At 40.7% G+C, this 27,947-nt stretch overlaps 1 protein-coding gene and 1 pseudogene across 5 annotated transcripts in view; one reads left to right on the top strand and one right to left on the bottom strand.

Annotated features, from left to right (window-relative positions):
* The window catches only part of FAM151B (family with sequence similarity 151 member B), a 48,196-nt gene extending 20,249 nt beyond the window's left edge, over positions 1-27,947 (bottom strand). The window contains exons 1-3 of one of the 5 annotated variants that reach the window (XM_017959705.3): positions 27,327-27,947; positions 14,557-14,682; positions 3,515-3,680 (exon numbers count right to left, since the gene is read on the bottom strand). In XM_017959705.3, coding sequence (XP_017815194.1) covers positions 3,515-3,680; positions 14,557-14,682; positions 27,327-27,351 — 317 coding nt within the window. In that variant the 5' untranslated portion in view covers positions 27,352-27,947. Of the gene's footprint in view, positions 1-3,514; positions 3,681-4,112; positions 4,416-7,231; positions 7,439-14,556; positions 14,683-21,229; positions 21,364-27,326 lie in introns of those variants that run through there. The other 4 variants (XM_003899872.5, XM_017959704.3, XM_017959707.3 and 1 more) reach the window with 4 other exon arrangements.
* On the top strand, positions 17,059-17,904 carry LOC116275016 (annotated as a pseudogene).

The following is a 27,947-nucleotide window of genomic DNA, read 5'->3' as shown; positions in this document are numbered from 1 at the left end:
GTGGGATGGAATGGGAAAGTACAAGATCTCATCACATTGCTCAGAATGGTGTGCAATTTAAAACTTATTAATTGCTTATTTCTGGAATTTTCCATTTAACACTTTTAGACCATGGTGTACCGCAGGTTACTGAAACTGCAGATAACAGAGGACTGCTGTATACTACAAGAAATGACAGACCCAGCCTGGAAGGCTCAATATTGCATGGATTATAAAATAGACACATCCTTCTAAATCTATAATTTCCATGTAATTCTAATTTAAAATACACTGGCCAACATTCTCAATTCTTACATATATTAGTACTAAGTTTCCCATAAGGAAGTGCCAAAGCTTCACCAAGATGATCATCGAAGAGGAAAGTCCTGGTCGGAATACTACCAAAAATTGCTCTTTGGTGGGATTTATTTAAGTCTCCTGAAAAGAATATAAACTTAGTTATTATAGAATATATTTTTTCCTAAAAAGTTATTTGTAAATCAGACTTCTAAATATCATACTCTGCTTTCCTATTAATTTCATTTAAAAATTGAGAGTGATAAAATAAATATCATACTTAAAATTATAACAAACTATATAAAATTGCATTGTTTAAGGGAAAATAATTCTTGGCTAAAACACTGAAGAGTTGGCTAAGACTCCAGATAAAATTTTAAAATATAATACTTGTTTTTAACTTTTGAGACGGCATTTCACTCTTGTTGCCCAGCCTGGAGTGCAATGGCGCGATCTCAGTTCACTGCAACCTCCCCCTCCCGGGTTCAAGCGATTCTTCTGCCTCAGCCTCCTGAGTAGCTGGGATTACAGGCATGTGCCACCACGCCCGGCTAATTTTGTATTTTCAGTAAAGACGGGGTTTCTTCATGTTGGTCAGGCTGGTCTAGAACTCCCGACCTCAGGTGATTCGCCCACCTCGGCCTCCCAAAGTGCTGGGATTACAGGCATGAGCCACCGCGCCCAGCCAAAATATAATAGTTTTTATTTGTGTTACCAAATAAAGTAACTTAGAAGCACAAAACAGTAACTACTAAAATTTAACTAACAGGTCATTCAGCTGCTCTTACAAAGGGAGTGAATGTAGCATTCTGATTAAAAGTGTGAACTCTCCAGCCAGGCTGATAGCTCTCTAGTTCCATTAACAACTATGTGACAAGTGGGCTCCTTAGCCCCCTCCACCTCCATTGCCTCATCTGGAAAATGAGGAGCATAACAGCAATAACCTACCTCTTAGGACTGTTACGAGAATTTAATGAAAAATACATGCAATGCTTTTTTTTTTTTTTTGAGACGGAGTCTGGCTCTGTCGCCCAGGCTGGAGTCCAGGGGCGCGATCTCAGCTCACTGCAAGCACCGCCTCCCGGGTTCCCGCCATTTTCCTGCCTTAGCCTCCTGAGTAGCTGGGATTACAGGCGCCGCCACCTCGCCCGGCTAGTTTTTTTTTTTTTTATTTTTTAGTAGAGACGGGGTTTCACTGGGTTAGCCAGGATGGTCTCGATCTCCTGACCTCGTGATCCGCCCGTCTCGGCCTCCCAAAGTGCTGGGATTACAGGCGTGAGCCACCGCGCAAGGCCATGCAATGCTTTTAGAACAGTGTCTGACATGTAATAGGTGTTCATATACCTATTAGTTTATATTGAATCCCCTTCAAATGTTATGATTGAAAAAAAAAAGAAAACTTGCAAAATCTTTGTTTCAGCGGCTCAGCCCTTTTGTGGTAGCTGCTAGCATTTAAGAATGAATGAGCTGATCTGACTGGTGAGAAGCCAAAGAATATGTCACAGGAAGCAATTCAAGGGGCAAGAGTAAACATGAAAAACTGAGCACACGACAAGTCAAGGAGATCTAAAAGTTTAAGCTATCAAGCACTAAAGATCAAATGCTGTATTTCATGGTGTAGAGAACACTGGACTGGTTTCAGGAAACCTAGGATCTGGTTGTAGCTTACCCGTCAAAGCTTACCTGTTGCCCTTAGGTACATCACTTAACCTTTCTGGAACTAAGTTTCTTTGTCAATAAAATGAAATTGAACCATTCATAACTCAAAAAGCTTATGATTTTTTATTTTTATTTTTTATTCTTTTTGAGACAGAGTTTTACTCTTGTTGCCCAGGCTGGAGTGCCGTGGCACAATCTCAACTCACTGCAACCTCCACCTCCCGGGTTCAAGAGGCTCTCCTGCCTCAGCCTCCTGAGTAGCTGAATTACACATGCACGCCACCATGCCTGGCTAATTTTCTGTATTTTTAGTAGAGATGGAGCTTCACCATGTTGACCAGGCTGGTCTCGAACTCCTAACCTCAGGTGATCCACCCGCCTTGGCCTCCCAAAGTGCTGGGATTACAGGCATGAGCCACCGCACCCAGTCGAAAAAAAGGTTTATGACCTTAAGATAGTTCTTTAATTCACCAGACTTTGTCAATCCAAATTCCTGTATATCAAGATTTTATATATCTATTAATTCACCAACAGTATAATAAGGTTTATTGGTATATTTTGCCCCATAACAAATGGTTAGAGTCATCTTAAGAATCCTACAAGATTCCAAGTACTTATTAATTTCTTGAGATAATTCTATTTAAAAATATTACTCAGAGATGAAGTAGGCTTACTGCCAATCCTAGATTTCAATATCAGCTGCCTTCATAAGCTTTACAGTGTGCTTCTGAAGTGTTGCTGTATATTTCTGGCTTTCTTTATCATTTTTACACAGCCAAAATACTACAAAAGTAAAATTTCCTGTGATGGCCACAGTGAAGAAAATGACAACTTACTCTTGCTCCTCAGTATTAATGCCTCCAAATATTATTATTATTATTACTACTATTGTTATCATTTGAGAGGGAGTTTTGCTCTTGTCACCCAGGCTGGAATTCAATCTCTGCCTCCCAGGTTCAAGCAATTCTCCTGCCTCAGTCTCCCCAGTAGCTGTGATTACAGGCACCCACCACCATGCCTGGCTAATTTTTGTATTTTTATTAGAGGTGGGATTTCATCATTTTGGTCAGGCTGGTCTCGAACTCCTGACCTCAGGTGATCCGCCCACCTCAGTCTCTCAAAGTGCTGAAATTACAGGCTTAAGCCACCGCGCCTGGCTGCCTCCAAGTATTATTTTTAAGGAACACTTTGGTTATTGGAGAATTCTAAATAATTCCCTTTACAAATGTAATAATATAAATCAAATAGGGTATGCATTAACTAGCTCAATGAATTTCTCCCAGCTCTCTCTCTCCTGGGTTACTTTCTAACAAACGTAACATTTTTAACTTAGCTTTCTGTTGTCACAATGGTCACTTATGATAAATTCCTTTATAAAAATTAATCTAACTTTAGCCTTTAAGGGTCTCCAAAAAGCAATTTTAGTAAATAACTCAGTGGGTCTTAGGTTCATTTAGGTTCAGTCCTGAAATAGAGTCTACAATCCCATTTTCAGTTTGGATAACATAAAAAAAAAAATAGGTAGTCAGGCACAGCTATTCATTTTTTCCCAGAAAATTGAATATGTTTATACAAATACCTTTTGAAATCCAGCTTGATGCCTTTATTGCTTTTCGTAACTTCAGTCAGCCACTCCTGTAGAGTATTATCACTGTTTGTTTCAGGGGGATGGGCCATAATTGGCTGGCTGTGTTCTGATCCATCACTTGGAAGAAGGACATCAGCCTCTATCATGTGAGCAGTACCTGTCCAAATAAAAGAACTTCAGTTAATGCTAAGAAAACAGGGCACAGAACTACAGGAGCCGCCATGTTCAGTATCCTTTTGAGGAAGATAAAAAAAAGGAAAGAAAAGTAACACTCAGTGAGCAATGATCCCATGCCAGGCAGTATACAAGGCCCGAACTCGTGGTCCTTATTTTTTAGCTTAGCAAACAGATGCCAAGAAGTTAAATGACTTTCCCTAAGTCACACAGATCATAAGCTGTTGACATACTCTTGAATTTCTTTCTAATACCTAGCAAAGTGCATACAAAATGGAAGGCTTAATAAGTGTTTGCTGAAGTTTTCTGGGAATAAAAATCGTACTTTTATCTCCTCAGTCCTCAAATTAGAAATTATGGATATTCATTGCTCATGTTTTAAAGTCCACATTAAAAATTCACTTCTTTGACTTACAGTTTAGTTACTGCTTAAAGGCAGACATCCTTTGAACAGGTAATGAGCTTCAGCAGACACGGTGTAAGTATGTTCAGCCGGCTGTGACAGACTGCCTCCAAGATGGCTGCCAACAACTCCTCCCGTACGTGCACACTGCTCTCCCCATCAACTTCTTCTTCCCTGCCTCCTCAGCTGGGCTGGTCTCTGGTGGGTTGCGGCCATAATTCCCAAAATAACATAATCTCGAATTTTGAAATCCCAGAAGATCAAAATCCCTAAAGTCTAAAATCCCCAAAATCACAATCCCGAAAGATCAAAATCCTGAAAATATTGGAAAAAATAATTTTAAAAACTCTCTAAAATACATTTACTTACATTTTTTTAAGTTTCTTTTTCTTTTTTTCTTTTTTTTTTAGAGACAGGGTCTTACCCTGTCATCCAGGCTGATACAGTAGCAGCATCGTACTTCACCAAAGCTTTGACCTCCTGAGCTTAGGGAATCCTCCTGCCTCAGCCTCCTGAGTAGCTAGGACTACAGGTGTGTGCCACCATGCCCAGTTGATTTTTTAAAAAAATATCTGTTGTAGAGAAAGGGTCTCACTATGTTGCCCAAGCTGGTCTTGAACTCCTGGGCTCAAGTAATCTTGCTTTGGCCTCCTCAAGTGCTGGGATTACAGGCATGAACCACTGTGCCCATTCTGTTCATTTTTAAAAGGGCATTTATTTGAGAAACCTATGAAAACATGGCAGAACACTTCAGAGGTCACTTTACACAATAAAATAGGCAAAAATAACACACATTTTTGTAAGCATAAACATCCAGGTATATTAATCAGTTGCAGAGATACAACAGTTATGAGCAAATGAACTGTAGTCATAATGAAATAGCTTAAATAACTGCAGTCATCTGAAATAACTTGATGAATAACCTAAGTCTCTTGACAACATCAGTCAAAAACTGTGATGGGTTGCCATCACACATGTAGTCACCCAAAGAACTGTGATCTTGAGAAATTTTATCTTTCACAAATGCAGATGTACAAATGGATATCTCTTCATTTATTGTGAAAGTTTCAACATTTTTATCAATAAGCACAATGGTTACCTACAAAGTCAATGTTGTGAAAACGCACCTCTGTGGAGTCGAATTTGAAAAAAAAATGCATAAAACAAATTAGAACACTCTAAAAGTCTTTATACAATCTATACCTCCAATACCAAAAACAACGCAAAGATGAAATATGTAGCATAGTGAATTATAAAAAATAATGTTGACAATTTAAAGTAGTGGAAATAGCCAAGCATAGTGGCTCACGCCTGTAATCCTAGCAGTTTGGGAGGCCAAGGCAGGCAGATCACCTGAGGTCAAGAGTTCGAGACCAACCTGGCCAACATGGAGAAATCCCGTATCTACTAAAAACTCAAAATTTAGCCAGGCGTGATGGTGTGCACCTGTAATCCCAGCTACTCGGGAGGCTGAGGCAGAAGAATCACTTGAACCCAGGAGGTGGAGGTTGCAGTGAGCTGAGATCACGCCACTGCACTCCAGCCTGACCAACAGAGCAAGACTCCTATTTCAAAAAAATTTTTAAAAAAAGATAACTACTAGTGGACAAAAACGAAAAAGAAACTTCGACACATAAAAAAAGTGGGATAGATGATAGGTAATCGCACAAGTGTACTCCATAAGAGGTGGCCAACTTGCACTGCAATGAATAGTTGCTTTCTTCTTTCTTTTCTTTCTTTTTTCTTCTTCTTCTTTTTTTTTTTTTTTGAGACACAGTCTCGCTCTGTTGCAACCTCAAACTCCTGGACTCCAGGGATCCTCCTGCCTCAGCCTCCTGAGTAGCCAGGACTACAGGCATGCACCACCACACCCTGATAATTTTTTAAAATTTTTAGTAGAGACGAGGTCTCACTGTGTTGCTCAGGCTGGTCTCAAACTCCTGGACTCAAATGATTCTCTCACCTTGGCCTCTCAAAGTGCTAGGATTACAGGTGAGAGCCACCACAACCAGCCACATTTTTTCTTCTAGGGCATGAGTCTCCTTGGAGAATACATTCAGATTCATTTTCTATGTGGCACTGTTTTTTCTGAACTTCTTCTATGATTTGATATGCACCTGCATGAGTATTCCCTATTAAATTTTCCCATCTTCTGTGCCATGTTTCTATGCTGTTTTGGGTACGTGGAAATCCATTTCACATGCACTTACATGCATAACACAAATTTGGTAGAAACAATACTGATGGTCAAACAGCAACCTCATGGCGTGTCTTCTTATCTGACCATACATGTCATTATTTTCAAACCAGTCAGTAATTTCTCTGGCTTCTTCATGCTAATGCAGCTTTAATTTACTAAAAACTCCCGGAATTTCATCAGCTGGAATGAATGCCAATGCAGATCCATAAGGCATTTTAAGCTGAAGTTTTTGTCACTGCCATCTCACATGGCCAATCCACTCATCTGAGTTTTCTGTCAAAGGCATCAGGCTGAATGAAAAAGACAAACTCTACTGGTAACAACTTGAAATTCACTCTTAGAAGCCTTGATTGCACCTAATTTTAAATATATCATTATGGTTTGGGCATTCAATTAGACATTAGGGATTTTAGACTATGGATTTTGATCTTTCAGTATTTCAACACTTGGGATATGGCATTTGGGATTGTGTCTTTTGGGATTGTGATTGGCACCACTTGTGACCTGCTTTGATCAACAGAAAGTAGTGGAAATAAAACTGTCAGTTCTAGGCCTAGCCTTTAAAACAGCTGGCACCTTCAGCTTTCTTACTCTTGAAATCCAGCCACCATGTGAAGACATTTAGGCAAGATTACTGAAGACTGATAGACCACATAGAGAGACAGAAGCCACATGGAGGAGAACTAAGACTTCCTATCTGACAGAGCATTAAGGCCACTGACATATGAGTGAGGTCATTTTAGAATTTCCAGGCCCAGCTGAGCTCCCAGATGAGTGCAGCTATATGAACGTCCTCAGCCCGTACTACATGCAACAGAAGAACCACACAGCTGACCCACAAAATCATGAGGAAAAAACACACTACTGCTATTTTAAGTCACTCATTTTTGGGTATTCTATTACACAGCAATAGATAAAAAGCAATAGGTACCTGGAAGTGGAGTGTTGCCATATCAAAAACCTGAAACATGTGGCACTGGCTTTGTGACCTGGTGGAGGCTAAGAAAGGCAAGGAGGGAACTGTTCATGGAAGTTGGAAGAGCAGTGCAGAAATTCTTATTGGAAGCTTGAGAACAATAAGCTCGTTTTATTGTTTTCCATAGTGGTAAAACTTCTGGCAATACTGTCACTGCAGCAACTGGTGGAAGACGGAGAGGATACCCAATAAATCTGTGTATTTGGCTGATGAGATTTCAAGGGGAAATGGTGAAAAGTGGCAACTGGCTTCTTTTAACCACTCACGATAAACAATGAGAAGAAAGAGCTAAGCTACATAATTAATGTTTCAGATTTTCAGCAGCATACAGACAAAATATTTCCAACTCAGGACTTCCTGAATTCAAAAATAAAACTGTTTCTTATTCCTGTCCTCTCCAGCTGGCAAGAGATTCTCAAAGTAAGAGACAGTCTTGGGCCAAAAGTTAAATCTAGGGTGTTGCCTGTCTTAGTCTGTGTTATACTGTGATGACAGAATAACAGACTGGGTAATTTATAATAAACAGACATTTATTGGCTCACCATTCTGGAGACTGGGAAATCCAATATCAAAGTGCTGATACTTAAAGAGGCCTTCTCACTGCATTTTCACCTGGTGGAAGGCAGAGGGAGAGAAGACCCACTTTCCAAAGTCCTTTTATTATGGCATTAAACCCACCCATGAAGGTGAACCCCTCATGGCCTAATCACCTCCCAGGAGTGTTACACTGGCAATTAAATTTCAACATGAAGCCAGAGTGGTGGCTCACTCCTGTAATCCCAGCACTTTGGGAGGCAGAGGCAGGAGGATCACTTGAGCATAGGAGTTCAAGACCAGCCTGGGAAACATAGTGAGACCTCATCTCTACTGAAAAAAAAAAAAAAAAAAAAAAAATTAGCCAGGCATGCTGGTGGCACAGGCCTGTAGTCCCAGCTACGTGGAAGGCTGAGGAGGGAGAATCGCTTAAGCCTAAGAGGTCAAGGCTGTAGTGAGCTGTGATTGTGTCACTGCACTACGGCCTGGGTGACAGAGTGAGACCTTATCTCTAAAAAAACCAAAAAATTTCAACATGAGTTTTGGATGGAACAAACATTCAAACCATAGCACCACCAGTAAAATATGGCCTCAGTGTCAATATCAAGCCAAGGGTACAACCATACGACCCTTTATTAAGCCCTCAGAAAGAAGGTGCCTCATGTAGCCACATAGCTAGATATGGAATCTTCTGGAATCTTAAGGGTGTTGCCCTCAGTACCTTAACTTGCATACCAAAGTAGAGAGAGGTCTACCTCAAAGAGACTTGGGGGTGTGGCTTCTGATTAAATTTAATATATTAAACGTCCACTATATTTTTAAGGAAGATATATCTACTTGGACACAAAAGGACAGAGACAGTTTAAAATGAAAAGAGGTCTGTGGGCTCCCAAATTTCTACAGGCAGGGAACAGGCTAAGAAAGCTACTCAGCTGCAAATATGAGCCAATTTCCAAAAAGCACACAAAGAGATGCTCACCAGCATTAGTCTTTAGGGGATGTAAATCTACACCACAATGAGACACCAACTCACATACACAGAGCTGGCTATAATGTTTTTAAAATGTACAATAACAAGTGTTGGCAAAGATGTGGAGAAACTAGAACCCTTATCCACACTGCTGGGAGGAATGTAAAAAGAAGCAGGCACTTTGGAAGAGTTTGGCAGTTCTTTAAAAAGCTAAACATATAGTTACCATATGATCCAGCAATTCTACTCCTCGACATATAAGCAAGACAACTGAAAACACATGTCCACAAAAACACCTGTATGTGAAATGTTTATAGCAGCAGTAATCATAGTAGCCAAAAAAGTGAAACAACCAATGTCTATCAGTTGATGAATGGATAAACAAAATGTGGTATATCCACACACAAAAAAATGATTCAGCCATAAAAATGAATAAAGAACTGATACACACTAGAAAATAGCCGAACTTTGAAAACATACTAATTGAAAGAAGCCAGTCACAAAAGGCCACATAGGAAGGTGCTTCCTGAATTTTGATTCTGGAGTCAGGAAAAGTCTTTTTGAGGAAGTGACAATTCAGTCGATACCAAAGAATCAGCTTAAGGGGTTAGCAAGGCAGAGTGTGGGGAAAAGAGCTTTCCAGGAAAGAATGTGTATGACAGCCCAAGGAGGAGGGAGCGTAGCCACATGAGGCACTGCTGTGAGGCCAGTGTGGGAATTTCTAGGAATGTGAAAACACCGTGAAGGTGGACTTGGAGACACAGGCCAGTCTATGCAGGGCCTTCAGGTTATTGAGGTGGTTTGAAGGTGCCAATAAATAGCACCCCTTTCTCCAAATGGACTTTTTAAATTTTTTATTTTTTTCCAGACAGAGTCTCGCTCTGTTGCCAGGCTGGAGTGCAGTGGCACAGTCTCAGCTCACTGCAGCCTCTGTCTCCCAGGTTCAAACGATTCTCCTGCCTCAGTCTCCCGAGTAGCCTTTAGGGAAAAAAACCTCTCCTCTTGGAAATCAGAGCAATAGAACCAAACACGTTTCCATCTAGCAATTATATTAAAGATTTTAAACAGAACACCATTTGGACCAATAAAGAGGCTTGATTTATGTTTAAATATACCACTTTGGATGCTGGGTGGAAAATAAACTGGACAGGGACAAGTGTGGAAGCAGGGAACATAATCTATCCCATTAGGATGGACTCATAAATCTATTGGATGCTTCTGGCTGCAAATAAAGAGAAATTCAGATTCAAGCTAGCAGATTTATCATCTCAAATAACTAAAAGTCCAGGGGTCAGGTGAGCTTTAAGTGTGGTACAATCAGCAGCTCAGTGACGTTATCGTGATCTTCATGTCTCTTTTCTTCACTGTCATTGGTGTTGTCTTCGTCGTAAGGCAATTTCATCTCATGATTTTAAGACAGCTACCAATAACCACTGGGGCTACATATTTTCATGTTCACATATTTCAATTTTAAGATATAAAACTTCTTTGGTAATTATAGATATAATTACTTTACTTGAGTCTAATTGTGCCCAGTTTGATCACTTGCCCACCATGGGGACAATATGAATCATCAGGAAAACTTCAAGTGCTGATTAACTTATGGTAATCCACCCCTGGAGCTACAAATGAAATCAGTTTCCATATGCTTGTATGGAGCAGAAATGGATACCTTAATAAAAGTAAAGTTCTTGGCTGGATGTGGTGGCTCACGCCTGTAATCCCAGCACCTTGGGAGGCTGAGGCAGGAGGATCACGAGGTCAGGAGTTCGAGACCAGCCTGGCCAACACAGTGAAACCTCGTCTCTACTAAAAATACAAAAAATTAGCTGGGTGTAGTGGTGTGAGCCTGTAATCCCAGCTACTTAGGAGGCTGAAGCAGAAGAATTGTGTGAATCTGGGAGGCAGAGGTTGCAGTAAGCTGAGATTGCACCATTGCCCTCCAGCCAGCCCAGGCGACAGTGCGAGATGTCTCAAAAAAAAAAAAGTTCTTATAGGAAGAAAGAAAAGGGGACTGGTGATGCAGTAAGAACTCAATAGATGTTTGCTATGTCTCTCTTCTCTAAGCTACACCATATTTAGGCTCTTTTAATTACAGTGAGGCAAAGCATAAAATAACAAAATGGCTGGGTGTGATGCTCACACCTGTAATCCCAGCACTTTGGGAGGCTAAGGCAGGAGGATTGCTTGAAGCCAGGAGTTTGAGACCAGACTCTACAAAAATTAAACAAACAAACAAAAAAAATAAACACCAAAACACCAAGACCAATCAAAGAGTTTTATACTCCTTTTATTCTCTATCAAATGCAATTCTAAGCAATGTCCAGGTACTATCCAAACAGTTTCCAGCCCTCTGCCAAAGGTGGAATTCTTCAATCATGTGAATAGTACTGAGTCCTGATGTTTGTGTGGCTTATCTCGCCAGGGGGAGGGTAGATACAGAGAAGTTGTTCTTTTACCCTATGCAAAACCTCTGCAAGGACAATAGGGCAAGTGAATTTGCGGAAAAATAGATGATCTAGTCTTTTATTATTTTCCCAGGATGAAGCTGGGGAAAGGGGTTGTAGGTTTCCTTTATCAATGTGGTTATGAAGGGGCATGAAAGCTTGGAATTTTTCATTTAAGAGTAATAGTCTAATCCCAGCACTTTGGGAGGCCAAGGCGGGCAGATCACGAGATCCGGAGATGGAGACCATCCTGGCCAACATGGTGAAACGCCATCTCTACTAAAAATACAAAAATTAGCTGGGCATGGTGGCACACGCCTGTAGTCCCAGCTACTCGGAGGCTGAGGCAGGACGATGGCTGGAACCCAGGAGGCGGAGGTTGCAGTGAGCCTAGAGCACGCCACTGCACTCCAGCCTGGCGACAGATTGAGACTCAAAAAAAAAAAAAAAAAAGTAATAGTTTGCTAATTCCATTATTTCCAATAGACAGAAAAAAAAAATTGGTCAATGGGCAAGTTGAGGAGTCTCTGGGCCCATGTAAAGTATGTTCCTAAGGTCTCCTACATGAAAGATGGGAAACTACAGCAGTACGAGCAAGAAATCCTGGTGGCTTCTAGGATAATGATAAGAAAGATGGAGAGATGTGGACTAATTCAAAATGTATTTTGGAATAGAATCATAATGACTGGATGCTATATCAGATACAACAATAAAGAAAGGAGCGAAGGCCAGGCGCGGTGGCTCAAGCCTGTAATGCCAGCACTTTGGGAGGCCGAGACCGGCGGATTACGAGGTCAGGAGATCGAGACCATCTTGGCTAACACGGTGAAACCCTGTCTCTACTAAAAAATACAATAAAAAAATTAGCAGGGCATGGTGGCGGGCGCCTGTAGTCCCAGCTACTCGGGAGGCTGAGGCAGGAGAATGGCGTAAACCCGGGAGGCGGAGCTCGCAGTCAGCTGAGATGGGGCCACTGCACTCCAGCCTGGGCGACAGAGCAAGACTCCGTCTCAAAAAAAAAATAGAAAGGAGAGAATAAATGACTCCTAGATTTCTGGTTGAAACATTTAAGTAGATTGTGGTGCCATTTCCGGAGACAGGAAAGATCATAGGAAGTGCAGGTTAGTAAATATAGTCAAGAATCTCAATTCAAATAACATAAATTTGAGACGCATGAGAGATCTCTAAGTGGAAACACCAATAAGCAGTTGGATAGACTAATATTAAGAGTCCTAACGAGAGGGAGACCTGGCATGGAGACACAGAAGATATAGAAACCGCCCAGCCCCTCTCCCTACTCTCCCATCCATAGCTCACTTTTAAAAGTGAGGGCACACTTCTGCATGGGAGACTGCATGGCTCTAATAGTCTCATATAACAGGGACAGCCAGAGGAGGAAGTCTGTATATCAAGGCATATGTTGCCTCACCCACAGGAGCTCCAGCTTGTGACCATGGCCAGACTTTGCCTTGCTTCATCAACTCCTGTTCAGCAGACCGAAGTAACTTTTCACCATCCCCAGGCTATGACGGCAAAAGGGCTTTGTATATACTATTATTATATAAATTGTATATACTATTATTATACAAATTGTATAATTTTTTTAAGTTGTATTTCTGGATTTTCAGTTGTTAAACAGAATTTATTTTCTATTTTGACCTTGAATCCTGAGATTTTTTTTTTTTCTGAGACAAGGTCTCACTCTGTCACCTAGGCCGAATGCAATGGCGCGATCACAGCTCACTGCAGCCTCTACCTCATGGGCTCAATCGATCCTCCTGCCTCAGCTTCTTGAGTAGCTGTGACTGCAGGTATATGCCACCATGCCTGGCTAATTTTTCTATTTTTTGTAAAGACAGGGTCTCACTATGTTGCCTAGGTTGATCTTGAACTCCTGGGGTCAAATGATCCACCCACCTTGGCTTCCCAAAGTGCTGGGATTACAGGCATGAGCCAGCAGCCCCTGATCACATCCTGAGATTTTCTAAGTTCACCTATTTATTATGATCATTTATCTATAGAATCTTGTTTCCTATATATACAATCATATTGTCTGTGAATAATGGTTTTATTTCTTCCTATCATTTTTTCATTTTTAAAAACTGAGACATAATTTACATACTATAAAATTCACCCTTTTAAAGTGAACCCTTTAGTGGTTTTTATTTAGTGTATTCAGAAGGTTATGCAACTATCACCACTCTCTAATTCTAGAAAAATTTCATCATCCAAAAAAGAAACTCTGTACTCATTAGCATTGACTCCTTACAGTTCCTGGCAATCATTAATCAACCATTTCCTGAGGCATCAATTTTGCCAAAATTCATTTACTAAATAATCATTGTGTAGTTATTATATGCTATGTACTGTTTTAGGCATTAAGGATTCAATATGAAACAAGACGAAGTTCTTCCTTTTGAGGAGAAAAATACAACTTAAAACAGTGTTTTGACAATAAAAGAAGCTCAGATATATAATGGATTAGGATGCAAAAATGCATACATTTTTACAATAAAATATGGAACTTCAAGGTAATTTCCTGTTGGACCACATACTGCAAGCTCTGCCCCAGCCCTGTGGTGATATGCTTTCATTCTCCTTCCCGGCTGCAGCCAACAAGAGCACTTTGTAGGAAAAGGCTGAGAAACACTGCTATAATGTTCATCTGTACAATGAAGGGATATACATACAATGATTACAGGTTGAATCAGTAAACCAAAGGCTTGATTTCTAGCTTAGGCATAAATATTGCCCAATTATTTATTAATTATAAATTGGTATACAATGGCTTCATCCATCCACTGAACAAATATTGAGTGGGTTTCTCATTAATACATGACGAAAGACATAAAAATATGTAAGATACATGGTCCTGATCTTAAAAGCTTTACTCAAATCACTAGATATATAAGAAAATATAATAATATATGAGAGTTTTGAATCACACATAACAGGCAAATTGCTTCTGGAAAATAAGAAAATTCTTCCATTATGCAATTTGTCCATTTTGTAAACAAAATGAAACACTTTATAAAAATGTTCAGCCTGGTGTGGTGGCTCACAGATTGCCTGAGCCCAGGAGTGTGAGCCTGCAATGAGCTGTGATTACACCTTTGTATTCCGGCCTGGGCAACAGAGACAGACTATATCTCTAAAAATGAATAAATAATAATTAAATAATAAATAAAAATAAATAAAATACTCATGTCAGCTTGGAACTTACACTTGGATCACCTGTCTCTAGTATCTGAAAATATACCTAGATATCAAAAAAGGAGTTGAATTAATCTATTATCCAAAGTAAATTACAAGTAACTGTACTAACTTACTTTTCAGTGCCTCATTCATTTGTGCCTTGTGGTTAGCTGCATGATACCAGGTGATCTCAGCGCCATCTTCTGCTGTAATCTGGCTATTTCTCAGAAAATACTCCAGTATATTTTCACTCCAAGATCCTAAAATAACAGTATTTACATGTAAATTAATATTGTTTTTTATAGGGTAAAATTTTTAAAATTAATTTTGTTGTATATATTTAAGATACACATATGCTGTTATGTGATATAGATAGATAGTAAAAAGGTTACTATAATGAAGCAAATTAACATATCCATCATCTCACATATCTATTTTCTCTGTGTGTGGCAAGAACAGCTAAAATCTCATTTAACATGAATCCCTTATATACAGTACAATCTGGAGTCCTCATGTTACACATTAGATCTTGACTTGTTCATCTTTTTTTTTTTTTTAATTTGAGAGCAGGTACTGTTTATTAACCAACCAACTTAGAAAAATAATCATGGTAGATATCTTAGTTCATTCTTCTAATAAGCCTGTTGATCTGGTCCTCCCTGCTGCCAGCATCTCTCCCTTCTACAAAATCGGTGGTCTCTCAGCTAGGTGCAGTGGCTCACACCTGTAATCCCAGAATTTTGGGAGGCTGAGGCAGGCAGATTACTTGAGGTGAGGAGTTCGAGACCAGCATGGCCAACATGGTGAAACCCTGTCTCTAACAAAAATACAAAAAAAAAATTAGCCAGGTGTGGTGGCACACACCTGTAATCCCACTTACTCCAGAGGCTGAGGCAGGAGAATCAATTGAACATGGGAGGCGGAGGTTGCAGTGAGCTGAGATCACGCCACTGCACTCCAGCCTAGATGACACAGCAAGACTCTGTCTCAAAAATAAAATAAAATAAAATAGAATAAAATAAAATAAAAAATGGATGGTCTTTTTCTCCATTCCACCTCATGGATAAGATAATTTGAAGGCCCACAGGAAGTTATTTGCTTCTCTGAAGTGTTTTCCAACAGTATAGATCTCATGAATCAGATCTTCCATGTAGATGATGCCGTATTTACCAAGAGATCGAGCAATCAAAGTGTTATCTGTTAAAACAATTCGCTTCTTATTGATTTTGCCATAACCACACTTGTAGATTACTGACTTCAGATTTGGGTATCCCCAAGCAGTATATGGTTCTACAATCCTCAGCATGTTAACTGAAGCCTGTTGAGCTTCACAAAGGTTCCAGTGAAGATTTGATGAAGGCGAAGAAGCTGTAACACCTTTTGGACCTTTGGGCTCACACCACTGACACCTCTGATCCTGAAGACAAATGCCAATTTGGGTTTTGCAGGTACACAGAAGTTGCCAGCTTTTCTTGCCATCCCTGCCATTCGAATTTCAGTTCTGTGTATCTGCCTATATTCCTTGAGACAGTGCTTTGCTTTTTCATAGATAAGCTTCCTCCTTGCCTTTTGAAGCATCTTTTGGTCAAACGTCTTTCTCAGGCACTTGATCTTCAGCTCTGCGAAATTCCTTTGCTTTTTCTTAAGGGTTTCTGGCACAGCAGGAACTTTCTTGTCTTCTACACCTTCCACGGTTCCAGCCGGAAAAAGAGGCAACTTGCTCATCTTACATATCTGTTCTGTATTCTCTAACCTACATCTCCCCATTTCCTCTGTGTCCCTCCTCCCCGTAGCCATTGTTTTGTCATCTATTTCTGTTATATTTGATTTTTTAATTCCAGATATAAGTGAGATCATGCACTATTTTTCTTTCCGTGTCTGGCTTATTTTACTTAGCATAATGTCCTCCAGGCTCATCTATGTTGTGGAAAATGGCAAGTTCTCATTCTTCTTTAGGACTGAATAATATTCCATTTTATCTGTGTACCACAGTCTATTTATTCACTCATCTATCAACAAACACTTGTTGTTTCCATACCCTGGCTACTGTAAATAATGCTGCAATGGACATGGGGGTGCAGATATCTTTACAAAGTGATGATTTCATTTCCTTTGGGTATATGACCGGGAAAGGGATTGCTGAGTTATGGGGTGGAAAAAAAATTTAATAAAGCACAGACAAGATATTGAGGGATAATAACAAAGTAGTTAGATTGGGAAAAATATAAGATTTTAAAAATAGAGAACAAGTATTATGATGTGGCAAGTATGTAATATAAACATGTTATATATTATAATTAGTAGACATATAGGATAGTCTGAACATTAGAAGCATAAGAATGCAGGAAGAAACTAAAACTCAAGTGGATATTTAAAAGCTGGAAATTACATATGATGTTCTCTACAATCCTGGTCCCAGAAATATAAGGAAAACTGAGGTAAAGTCAAAGCTATATTTAAAATTCTAAGTTTTACTCACTTGTTTTCTCTACCTGAAGCCCCATTCTACATTTATATTAACAATTTAATATTTAAATTGCATATTTTACTGCATATCTACCTTCAGATTATTCTGAGCAACATCTATATGAGTGAGCAAGTAATCTCTTGAATTAGGATTCATAAGTTTATCTAGCATGTGCAATATACGTAATTCTCATATCCTTCAACTACTTTTTGGTATAACACATTTTCTCTTGATTAAGCATTAAAATTTGTGAGTTAACAAAGACTAAGATAAGTGGTAGCAAAAATATCTGAACCCAGATCCACTCCATACTATATCATAACATACAGGAAGAAAATGCTGAACAAAAGGTGTCCATAATTTTACCTCCCTAATCCTTGTTCATGCTCCGAATGTTTATTAAGAGCCTAGCAAGTGGCTGCAAGGTCCCCAAGCATGAGAATCTTTCCTCTGTTAATTATTTGTTTGTTAACTCTGCCTAACAACAGTTAAAAATCTGAAACTGCTTCTTCCTTTTTTGTTTGTTTTTTTCCCATCTGCCATCTGTGGTGGAGCTGCCACCAAAACGCAGATTTCGTAAAATCCCTTCCGGGGAAGACCACCACCCTCAAGGCTGAACCCTCAGACACAACAGAAAAGGTAAAGGCCAAAATCTAGGAATTCCTCCTAATCAGCAAAGACGGATCCTTGCTGGCCAGCAACTGGAAGATGGACGTACTCTGTCTGACTACAACATTCAAAAGGAGTCTACCCTTTATCTTGGGTTGAGACTTTGTGGTGGTGCTAAGAAAAGGAAGAAGTCTTACACCACTCCCAAGAATAATAAACACAAGAGAAAGCAGGTGAAGCTGGCGGTCCTGAAATACTACAAGGTGGATGAGAATGGCAAAATTAGTCACCTTTGTCGAGAGTGCCATTCAGATGGTGCTGGAGTGTTTATGGCAAGCTACTTTGACAGACATTATTGTGGCAAATGTTGTCTGATTACTGCTTCAACAAACCAGAAGACAAGTAATTGTGTATGAGTTAATAAAAGACATGAGCTAACATATTTTTTAAAACCCCCCCAAAAAACCAAAAACCCAAAACCTAAAAATGGCTATCGGAAACTGCTGATAGGATATTGAGAAAAAGTAAAATTTGATCAGAGAATGGAGGGGCATATAAAGACAAATTCTAACTAACATACGAGGGACTTAGCAACCACTTCTAATACTGGGCTGCAGAATTAAAAAAAAAAAAAAGACAGTTAGGTGGAGGATTCACTATCCCCAAAGCAGTCTCCCACTCAAAACACATGGCCCTATTTGGCACATATAATAGAGTCATAGACCTTTCATACTAAGATGGCAACACATAGCCATCATTCTTTAAAATATTAAGGTAGCCATTTTAGAAGGCACATTATCGATTGGCTATAACAAATGTCTGACAATAAGAAAATAATTAAATCAGTACATATGCATGATAGAATATATGACTAATGTGGCTGTTAAAAATGAAGGTTTTCCCAGCACTTTGGGAGGCTGAGATGGGCGGATCACGAGGTCAGGAGATTGAGACCATCCTGGCTAACGTGGTGAAACCCCGTCTCTACTAAAAAAATACAAAAAACTAGCCGGGCGAGGTGGCGGGCGCCTGTAGTCCCAGCTACTCGGGAGGCTGAGGCAGGAGAATGGCGTGAACTCGGGAGGCGGAGCTTGCAGTGAGCTAAGATCCAGCCACTGCACTCCAACCTGGGCGACAGATCTAGACTCCGTCTCAAAAAAAAAAAAAAAAAAATTGAAGGTTTTGAGATACACCAAATGATTTAGAGATCTGATAAGCATGACGTTACCAGAAAAACCTAAATGTTGGTTAATGGTTCATATTGGATATTTCCAAAGCACTTTTCAACTACACATACTGCATTCAGAATTTTTATAAAGGCAACCTACAAAGTAATAATAAAATATCAGGACTCTAGAATTTAAAAACATTTAAAGTAAAAAGTTTTCCTTACCCTTTTACTAAGTGAAATTGTTAGTTTGTATTTAAGCCACAACTGTATATATCTTAAAACTTAAAAGAGGATCCAATTACCTATGATCTAGGGTCTTAGTATTATTATTTAAACAGGCTGGAACTCTGAAAACAGGGCCAAGAGAAAGGCAAAAATAGTTGCAACTTTTTTAAGATTGAGTTTTTGAGCAGTTTATTTATTTATCTATTTATTTTGAGACAGTCTTGCTCTGTCACTCAGGCTGGAGTGCAGGGGGATGATCTCAGCTCACTGCAATCTCCGCCTCCTGTGTTCAAGTGATTCTTGTGCTTCAGCCTTCCGAGCAGCTGAGATTACCGGCATGCATGCGCCATCACATTGGCTACTTTTTGTATTTTTAGTAGAAATGGTGTTTCACCATGTTGGCTAGGCTGGTCTCAAACTCCTGGCCTCAAGCAGTCAGCCACCCTCAGTCTCCCAAAGTGCTGAGATTACAGGCGTGAGCCACCATGCCTGGCCTTTTAAGCAGTTTTCATTTACAGAAAAAAATTAGGCTGGGCATGGTAGCTCATGCCTGTAATCCCAGCACTTTGGTCGGTCGAGGTGGGCAGATCATATGAGGTCAGGAGTTTAAGACCAGCCTGGCCAATATGGTGAAACCCCTTCTCTACTAGAAATACACAAATTAGCAGGGTGTGGTGGCTCACGTCTGTAGTCCCAGCTACTCAGGAGGCTGAGGCAGGGTAATAGCTCAAATCCAGGAGGCAGAGGTTGCAGTGAGCCGAGATCATGCCACTGCACTCCAGCCTGGGTGACAAAGCAAGACTCCGTCTCAAAAAAAAAAAAAAAAAAAAATTAGCAAAAAGAGCAAAGTTCCCATATCATCCCCACTCTTCCCTCAATTTCCCCAGTTCTTGTTTTTTTGGAAATTACAAAATTGCTTTTATTTAAAAATCCCCAATTTTTAACATCTTGCATTAGTGTGGTATGTCTGTTAGACTAGATGAGCCAATACTGACATTTTGTTATTAACTAAAGTCCATAGTTTACATTAGAATTCACTCTTGGTGTCATACATTTTATAGGTTTTGACAGATGTCTAGGTGTATATCTGAGATAGCAGGTTCAGTTATGGGCCACTGGAATAAAGTGAGTATCACAATAAAGCAAGTCACACAATTTTTAGTTTCCCAGTATGTATAACAGTTATGTTTACACTGTTACACTGTAGCCTATTAGGTGTACAATAGCATTATGTCTAAAAACAATGTGCATACCTTGATTTTAAAACACTTTATTGCTAAAAAGTGGCAACAATCATCTGAGCCTTCTGCTAGCTGTAATCTTTTGACTGGTGGAGGGTCTTGCCTCAATGTTGATGGCTACTGACCAATCAGGGTGGTGGTTGCTGAAGGCTGTGGTGGCTGTGACAATTTCTTAAAATAAGACAATGAAGCTATTGATATCAGTGGATTCTTCCTTTCATGAAAGATCTCTCTGTAGCACACAATCCTGTTTGATAGCATTGTACCCACAGGAGAACTTACAAAATGACAGTCAATTCTCTCAAACTCTGCTGCTGCTTTAACAACTAAGTGTATGTAATATTCTTTATCATCTGTGGTCATTTCAACAATGTTCACAGCATCTTCACCAGAAGTAGATTACATCTCAAGAAACTACTGTCTTTGCTCATACATAAGAAGGAACTCCTAGTTCATTAAAGTCTTATCATAAAATTGCAATAATATAGTCACATCTTCAGGCTCCATTCTAATTCTAGTTCTCTTGCTATTTCTTTTTTTTTTTTTTTGAGACAGAGTCTCGCTCTTTCGCCCAGGCTGGAGTGTAGTGGCGCTATCTCGGTTCGCTGCAAGCTCCACCTCCTGGGTTCACGCCATTCTCCTGCCTCAGCCTCCCGAGTAGCTGGGACTACAGGCACCTGCCACCATGCCCGGCTAATTTTTTGTATTTTTAGTAGAGACTGGGTTTCACTGTGTTAGCCAGGATGGTCTCCATCTCCTGACCTCATGATCCACCTGCCTCAGCCTCCCAAAGTGCTGGGATTACAGGTGTGAACCACTGCGCCCCACCTTCTCTTGCTATTTCTATCACATTTGCAGTTACATCCTCTACTGAAGTCTTGAATCCCTCAAAGTCACTCATGAGAGTTGGAATCAACTTCTTCCAAACTCCTGTTAAAGTTGATATCTTTACTTTCTCCCATTAATCACAAATCTTCTTGATGGAATCTAGGATGATGATTCTTTGCCCACATTCATCAGAGAAATCACTATCTATGGCAGCTACTGATTTACAAAACATTTCTCAAATAATAAGATGTGAAAGTCAAGATTACCCTTTGATCCACGGGCTGCAGAATAGACGCAAGCATGCAGGAAAACAACATCAATCTCTTTGCATATCTCCATCAGAGCTCTTGGGTGACCAGGTGCCTTGTCAATGAACAGTAACACCTTGAAAGAAATCTTTTTTTTCCTGAGCAGTGGGTCTCCACAGTGGGCTTAAAATATGCTGTAAATCATGCTATAAACAGATGTGCTGTCATCCAGGCTTTGTTGTTACATTTCTAGAGCACAGGCAGAGAAGTAGATGTAGCATAATTCTTAAGTACCCTGTGATTTTCAGTATAGTAAATGAGCACTGGCTTCCACTTAAAGTCACCAGCTGCATTAGCCCTAACAAGAAAGTCAGCCTGTCTTTTGAAGCTTTTAAGCCAAATATTGGCTTTTTCCCTCCAGCAATCAAAGTTCTAATGGCATCTTCTTACAACAGAAGGCTATTTTATTTACACTGAAAATCTATTGTTGGCCCTGCACAGTGGCTCATGCTTGTAGTCCCAGCACTTTGGGAGGCTGAGGTGGGAGGATCACTTGAGCCCAGGAGTTCAAGACCAGCTGGGGCAACATGACAAAATCCCATCTCTACAAAAAATACAAAAATTAGTAGGCTGTAGTGGTATGTGCCTATAGTTCCAGCTACTTGGGGGGCTGAGGTGGGAGGATCGATTGAGCTCAGGAGATCAAGGCTGCAATGAGCCATGATCGTGCCACTGTACTCCAGCCTGTGTTACAGAAGGAGACCCTATCTAGAAAGAAAGAAAGAAAGAAAGAAAGAAAGAAAGAGAAAGAGATCTACTGTTAGTATAGCTACTTTCATCAATGATCTTAGCTAGATTTTCTGGATCACTTGCTGTAGCTTCCCTATCAGCACCTGCTGCTTCACCTCGAAATTTTTTGTTGTAGAAACAGCTTTTTCCCTTAAACCTCATGAACCAACCTCTGCGAATCTCCAGCTCCCCTTCTGTAGCTTCTGTACTTCTCACAGTCTTCACAGAATTGAAGAGAGTTAGGGCCTTACTCTGGATTAGGCTTTGGCTTACGGGAATGTTGTGGCTGGTTTGACCTATCCAGACCACTCAGACTTTCTCCATATCAGCAATAGGGCTGTTTTGCTTTCTTATAATTTGTGTTTTCCATGGAGTGGCACTTCTAATTTTCTTCAAGAGCTTTTCCTTTGCATTGACAACTTAGCTGTTTGTCACAAGAGGCCTCTCTCAGCTTTCAAAATGTTTTTCACGCTAAGCTTAATCATTTCTAGCTTTTGATTTTGTTTTTGTTTTTTTTTCAGAGACAAGTCTCACTCTGTTGCCCAGGCTGGAGTGTAGTGGTGCAATCATAGCTCACTGTAATCTGAAATTCATGGGCTCAAGTGATCCTCCTGCCTCGGCATCCCAAGTAGCTAGGACTACAGGTGCGTACCACCACGGCCAGCTAATTTTTAAAATTTTTTGTAGAGACAAGGTCTTGGTACGTTGCCCAGGCTGGTCTTGAACTGCTGGCTTCATGTGATGACCTCAGCCTCCCAGAGTGCTGGGATTACAGCCACTGTGCCCAGCCCTCTAGCTTTCAATTTTAAGTGAGAAACAGGTGACTCTTCCTTTCACGTGAACACTTAGAGCCCATTCTATGGTTATTAACCAGCCTAATTTCAATACTGTTGTGTCTCAGGAAATAGTAAGACCCTAGGAGAGGGAGAGAGACAGGAATATGGCTGGTTGGCGAAGCAGTCTGAACACACACCATATTTATGTATTTAGTTTTTATCCTCGCCAAGCCGGCCAGCACGCACTGCCCAAGCTGGCAAGGCTCACACGCCACATTTACAGATTCAGTTTGACTTTGTGGTGCCCCAAAACAATTATTATTGTAGCATTTAAAGATCACTGATCACAGATCACCATAATAAATATAATAATTTTTAAAATATAATAATTTTTAAATTTGAAATATTGCAAGAATTCCCCAAATGTGACAGACACAAAGTGAACACATGCTATTGAAAAATACGGCACCAATAGACTTGCTCAATACAAGGTTGCCACAAACCTTCAATTTGTAAAAAAAAAAAAAAAAAAAAAGTATTATCTTCAAAGTGTAATAAAGTGAAGTACAATAAAACAAGGGATGCTTGTACAATGGCATGTATCTACCACTACAATATCACATGGAATCACAGTGTTGCTGCTCCAAACCTCTGTGCTCCCTCTATTTATCCCAACCTCCTTTCCCGTGCAACCTGTGGCTGTTTTCCAGCTACCATAGCAGAGTTGATTAGTTGGAACAGAAATGTATGCCCTGCAAAGCCCAACATTTAATATCTGGCTCTTTACAGAAAAAGTTTGCTGACCACCAAGATATGGAAACAAGCTAAGGGCCATTAGTGGGTAAATGGATAAAGAAAATGTGGCAGAGATACCCAATAGAGTACTATTCAGCCTTAAAAAAGAAGAAAATTCTGTCATCTGTGACAAATGAAGAAACCTGGAGGACAGTATGCTAAATGAAATGAGCCAGGTATGGAAAGAAAAACACTGCATAGTCTTACATGCAGTCTTACATGTGGAATTTCAAAAAGTAGAGCTTACAGGAGTAGAAAGTAGAGTGGTGGTTACCAGAGGCTAGGGATGCAGCCGGGGCAACTGGATGGGAGGGGAATATGTCAAACGGTACAAAGTTCTGGTTAGACAGGAGGAATAAGTTCCCAAGATCTATTGCACAGCATGGTGACTATAGTTAATAACTCTGGGCATGCTGGCTCACAACTGTAACTCCAGCACTTTGGGAGGTCGAGGCGGAAGGACTGCTTAAGCTCAGGAGTTCGAGACAAGCCTGGGCAATGAAGCAAGACCTTGTCTCTACTACTAAATAAAATAATAATAACCCGGGCATGGTGGTGTGTGCCTGTAGTCCCTGCTACTCAGGAGGCTGAGGCAGGAGGATCACTTGAGCCCAGGGAGTCAAGGCTGTAGTGAGCCATGACTGCACCACTGTACTCCAGCCTGGGTGACAGAGCAAGACCCTGTCTCAATAATAATACTACTACTAGTAATAGTGTATTATATATTTTGAAATTCCTAAATGAGTAGACTTTAAATGCTCTCATTACAAAGAAATGATAAGTATATGAGGTGATGGATATATTAATTAGCCTGACTTAATCATTCTAACATGTATACATGTATTGTAACATCACATTATACCTCACAAATATAGTTATTATTTGTCAATTAAAAATAAAATTAAAAAAGAAAGTTTGCTATTTGCTGACCCCTGGACGAGACAATCGTTAAGGTTCCTTCCAGTTTCCAAAAGCGACTATCAGAATTGACTTACCATTAAAGACAGTGTACCATATGTCCACACAAACACTTGTACACGCATGTTCACAGTAGCATTATTCACTATACCCAAAAGATGGAAACAACTCAAATGTCCATCAACTAATGAGTGGATAAACAAAATGTGGTGTTTCATGCAATTCCTTTTCTGGCCATAAAAAGGAAAGAAGTACTGAAACATGCTACAAGATGGATGAATCTTGAAAACACTATGACAAGCGGAAGCAGCCAGACATAAGAGGGTCTATGTTGGGTGATTCCATTTATATGAAACATCCAGAATAGGCAAATTCAGAGATAGAAAGTAGAATAGTGGCTCTGTGTTTAAAGGGTGGGGGATGGGGAAGTGTTTCTTTTTGTAAGGTGAAGATGTTTTAAAATTGTGGCAATTGTTGCACAAGTCTGTGAATAAGCTAAAATCAAACAAATAAGCTAAAACCACTGAATTATACTCTTTAAATGAGTAAATTGTATATTAATAGTATGCAAATTATACATCAGTAAGGATTTTTAAAAATTTATTAATTTTTTTTTAAGGCTCTGGCTCTGTTGCCCAGGCTGGCATATTCTTGGCTCACTGCAGCCTCTCTCAGGCTCAAGCGATTCTCCCACCTCAGTCTCTTCCTGAGTGGCTGGGTCCACAGGCATGTGCCACCACCATACCTGGCTAATTTATTTGTATTTTTTGTAGAGACAAGTCCTCCCTGTGTTGCCCAGGCTGATCCAAACTCCAGAGCTCAAGCGATCCTCCTGCCTTTCAAAGTGTTCAGATTACAGGCGTAAACCACCACGCCCGGCCAGGATGGAACTTTTCACTATACATCCTATTGTGCCTTTTTAACTTTTTTATGTTGAGAATGTATTTTTTTTTTAAGTAAGGGGGAAAAATGACATATAACAGAAGAATCTGGTTAAGAATTAGTTTTATCAATAACTCGGTAATGAGAAGAAAATTTGTTTTTTTTGTTTTTGTTTTTGTTTTGAGACAGAGTCTCTCTCTTGCCCAGGCTGGAGTGCAGTGGCAGGATCTCGAATCACTGCAAGCTCCGCCTCCCGGGTTCATGCCATTCTCCTGCCTCAGCCTCCCGAGTAGCTGGGACTACAGGCGCCCGCCATCACGCCCGGCTAGTTATTTTGTATTTTTAGTAGAGATGGGGTTTCACCGTGTTAGCCAGGATGGTCTTGATCTCCTGACCTTGTGATCCGCCCGCCTCGGCCTCCCAAAGTGCTGGGATTACAGGCGTGAGTCACCGCGCCCAGTCTGAAAATTTGTTTTTTAAAAAATGGCATTTGTCAGGAATTGGACGTTTTTCACTTATGCACACATTTTTTTCCAAGATTCCGTAAACCTTGCATCGATTCAGAAGAGAACCTGGATTTATACAGCCTGTGAGTGAGAATGGTGTAAGTCTTGAGTGTGGGCTTTGTCCCAGATTTGTTTGGATTCTTAGGAAAGCCAGGCTTTAAAAGGATTTATACTGAGAAGTAAAGAACCCAAGAGTTAAAAATGGAAAACTCTGGTCTGAAGAAAATGTTCTATGGAGGTTTAGCACAGGTCTTAAAAAAGAGAAAAAAAAGTTCACATCCTTTGACCCAGTAATTTCCGTTACAAGAATCATGTCCAGGATAAAAACAAACCAAAAACATAACTGAGGAAGAACAATGTAAAAATGTTTATTACAGAATGAATTCTAACAAAACTAAACAGGAAACAACTGACTAACGTTCAACATTAGGAGACTGGTTAATTACAATATAACTGTATTGTATACAATATAATTGTGTAAAACAATTCAGTCATTCAAAATTATGTTTATAAAAACCTTGGTGACATGGAATACTATAAGAGGCAGGATTTTAAAAATTACGTTTACCATGACCTTAACTCTATTTTTAAGAGTCAGGGTTGTTAGAAAATACCAAAAAGTTAGTAGTGGTGCCTGTGGGTATCAGCATTTGGGGAATTTTTTTTTCCTACTTCCCTATACTAATATACTTTATAAATGTTCTATAATGGCATTTATCAGAACCTGGACATTTTTCGCTTACACACACGTGTTATTCGAAGATTCTGTAAACCGTGCATCGATTCAGAAGAGAATCTGTATTTATACAGCCTGCTAGTCAGAATGGTGAAAGCGTGTATTATTTTTACAATTAGGGAAAAAATCTAAACTGAAGAAAGAACGCGTCACTGAGGTTGTCTCATGCCACTACTTAAGTTTACAGAAAAGATACTGTAACCTCCAAGAGCGGAACTATTGTCCCGCAAGTTGAAGCACTTGATTCCAAGGGGAAACAAGCGAGCCGCACTCTGCCAGGTTTCCAGGCCGCGCGCTCAGCAGCCGGACTACGCCGGGCCCGGCCCACCGTCCGCATTCCCAAGCCTCCCCCAGTTTCCAAAGAGGAACCGACTGACCCAGACCGCCCCCATGCGGTCTGCGGAAATTAAGGAATTAGGGAAACGTCACATTCCTTTCCTTTCAACCAAGACCTCAAAAGACACTGACTCTGCCATTCTCCGACCTCCCCCTAACGCCTGTCCCTTAACGCCCACCCGGCAAACCAAGGTCATCGCCAGGCGATCGGGGGCGCGCCCCGAGTGCGGAGCCGGCTTCAAGCCCAGCCGCCCGGTACTGCGCGGCGCGCTCCTAGGTTCCTAGCAAGGAGGACCGCGGGAGCCCACAAAGGGAGGGTGCCGCCGGCGGAGCCTCTCAAAGCGCCCCACCTCCAGACAGACGTGCTTGGCGCTTACCTGGGCCTCCAGCGGATGCTGCCATGGTGATGACGCCCGCCGTCTGCGCAGGCGCCCAGCGCCTGGCGCCCCTGCTAACCGGGCACTGGCGGCACGGAAATTCGACTCCACAAACCACAGGCCTCGGGCAGGGGAAGAGCAAGGCGGGCGCCAGCGAAGCGGAACCAAATGGAGCCGCGGCACGCAGGCGCAGAGGCTGGCGTTCGAGGTTCGCTTACGGGCCGCTCCGCCGGGCAGGTGTTGGCCAAGCGCTCCTCCGAAAGGTTTCGGAAGCAGGTGGTAGCTCTGAAGATAACGCTGCGTTAGGGAATACTGCGGCGGAGGATGGAACTCCGATTGAAAGCAGTTGCTGGAGTGGAGCACGAATTTCAAAAGTTGGATATATTTTCTTTTAAATGTTAGTAATATCCTAAAAGGATGTGGAATCATTACTGATAAAAATCAGTGTTTCTGGCCGGGCACGGTGGCTTACGCCTGTACTCCCAGCACTTTGGGAGGCCGAGGTGGGCGGATCACTTGAGGTCAGGAATTCGAGACCATCCTGGCCAACATGGTGAAAACCCGTCCTTACTGAAAATTTTAAAAATTATCCGGGCATGGTGGTGCGCGCCTGTAATCCCA

Source organism: Papio anubis, chromosome 5 (assembly GCF_008728515.1).
Source record: "Papio anubis isolate 15944 chromosome 5, Panubis1.0, whole genome shotgun sequence".
Taxonomy (NCBI): domain Eukaryota; kingdom Metazoa; phylum Chordata; class Mammalia; order Primates; family Cercopithecidae; genus Papio; species Papio anubis.
Note: the sequence above shows the minus strand (reverse complement) of the source record. Positions and strands in the feature narration are given on the sequence as shown.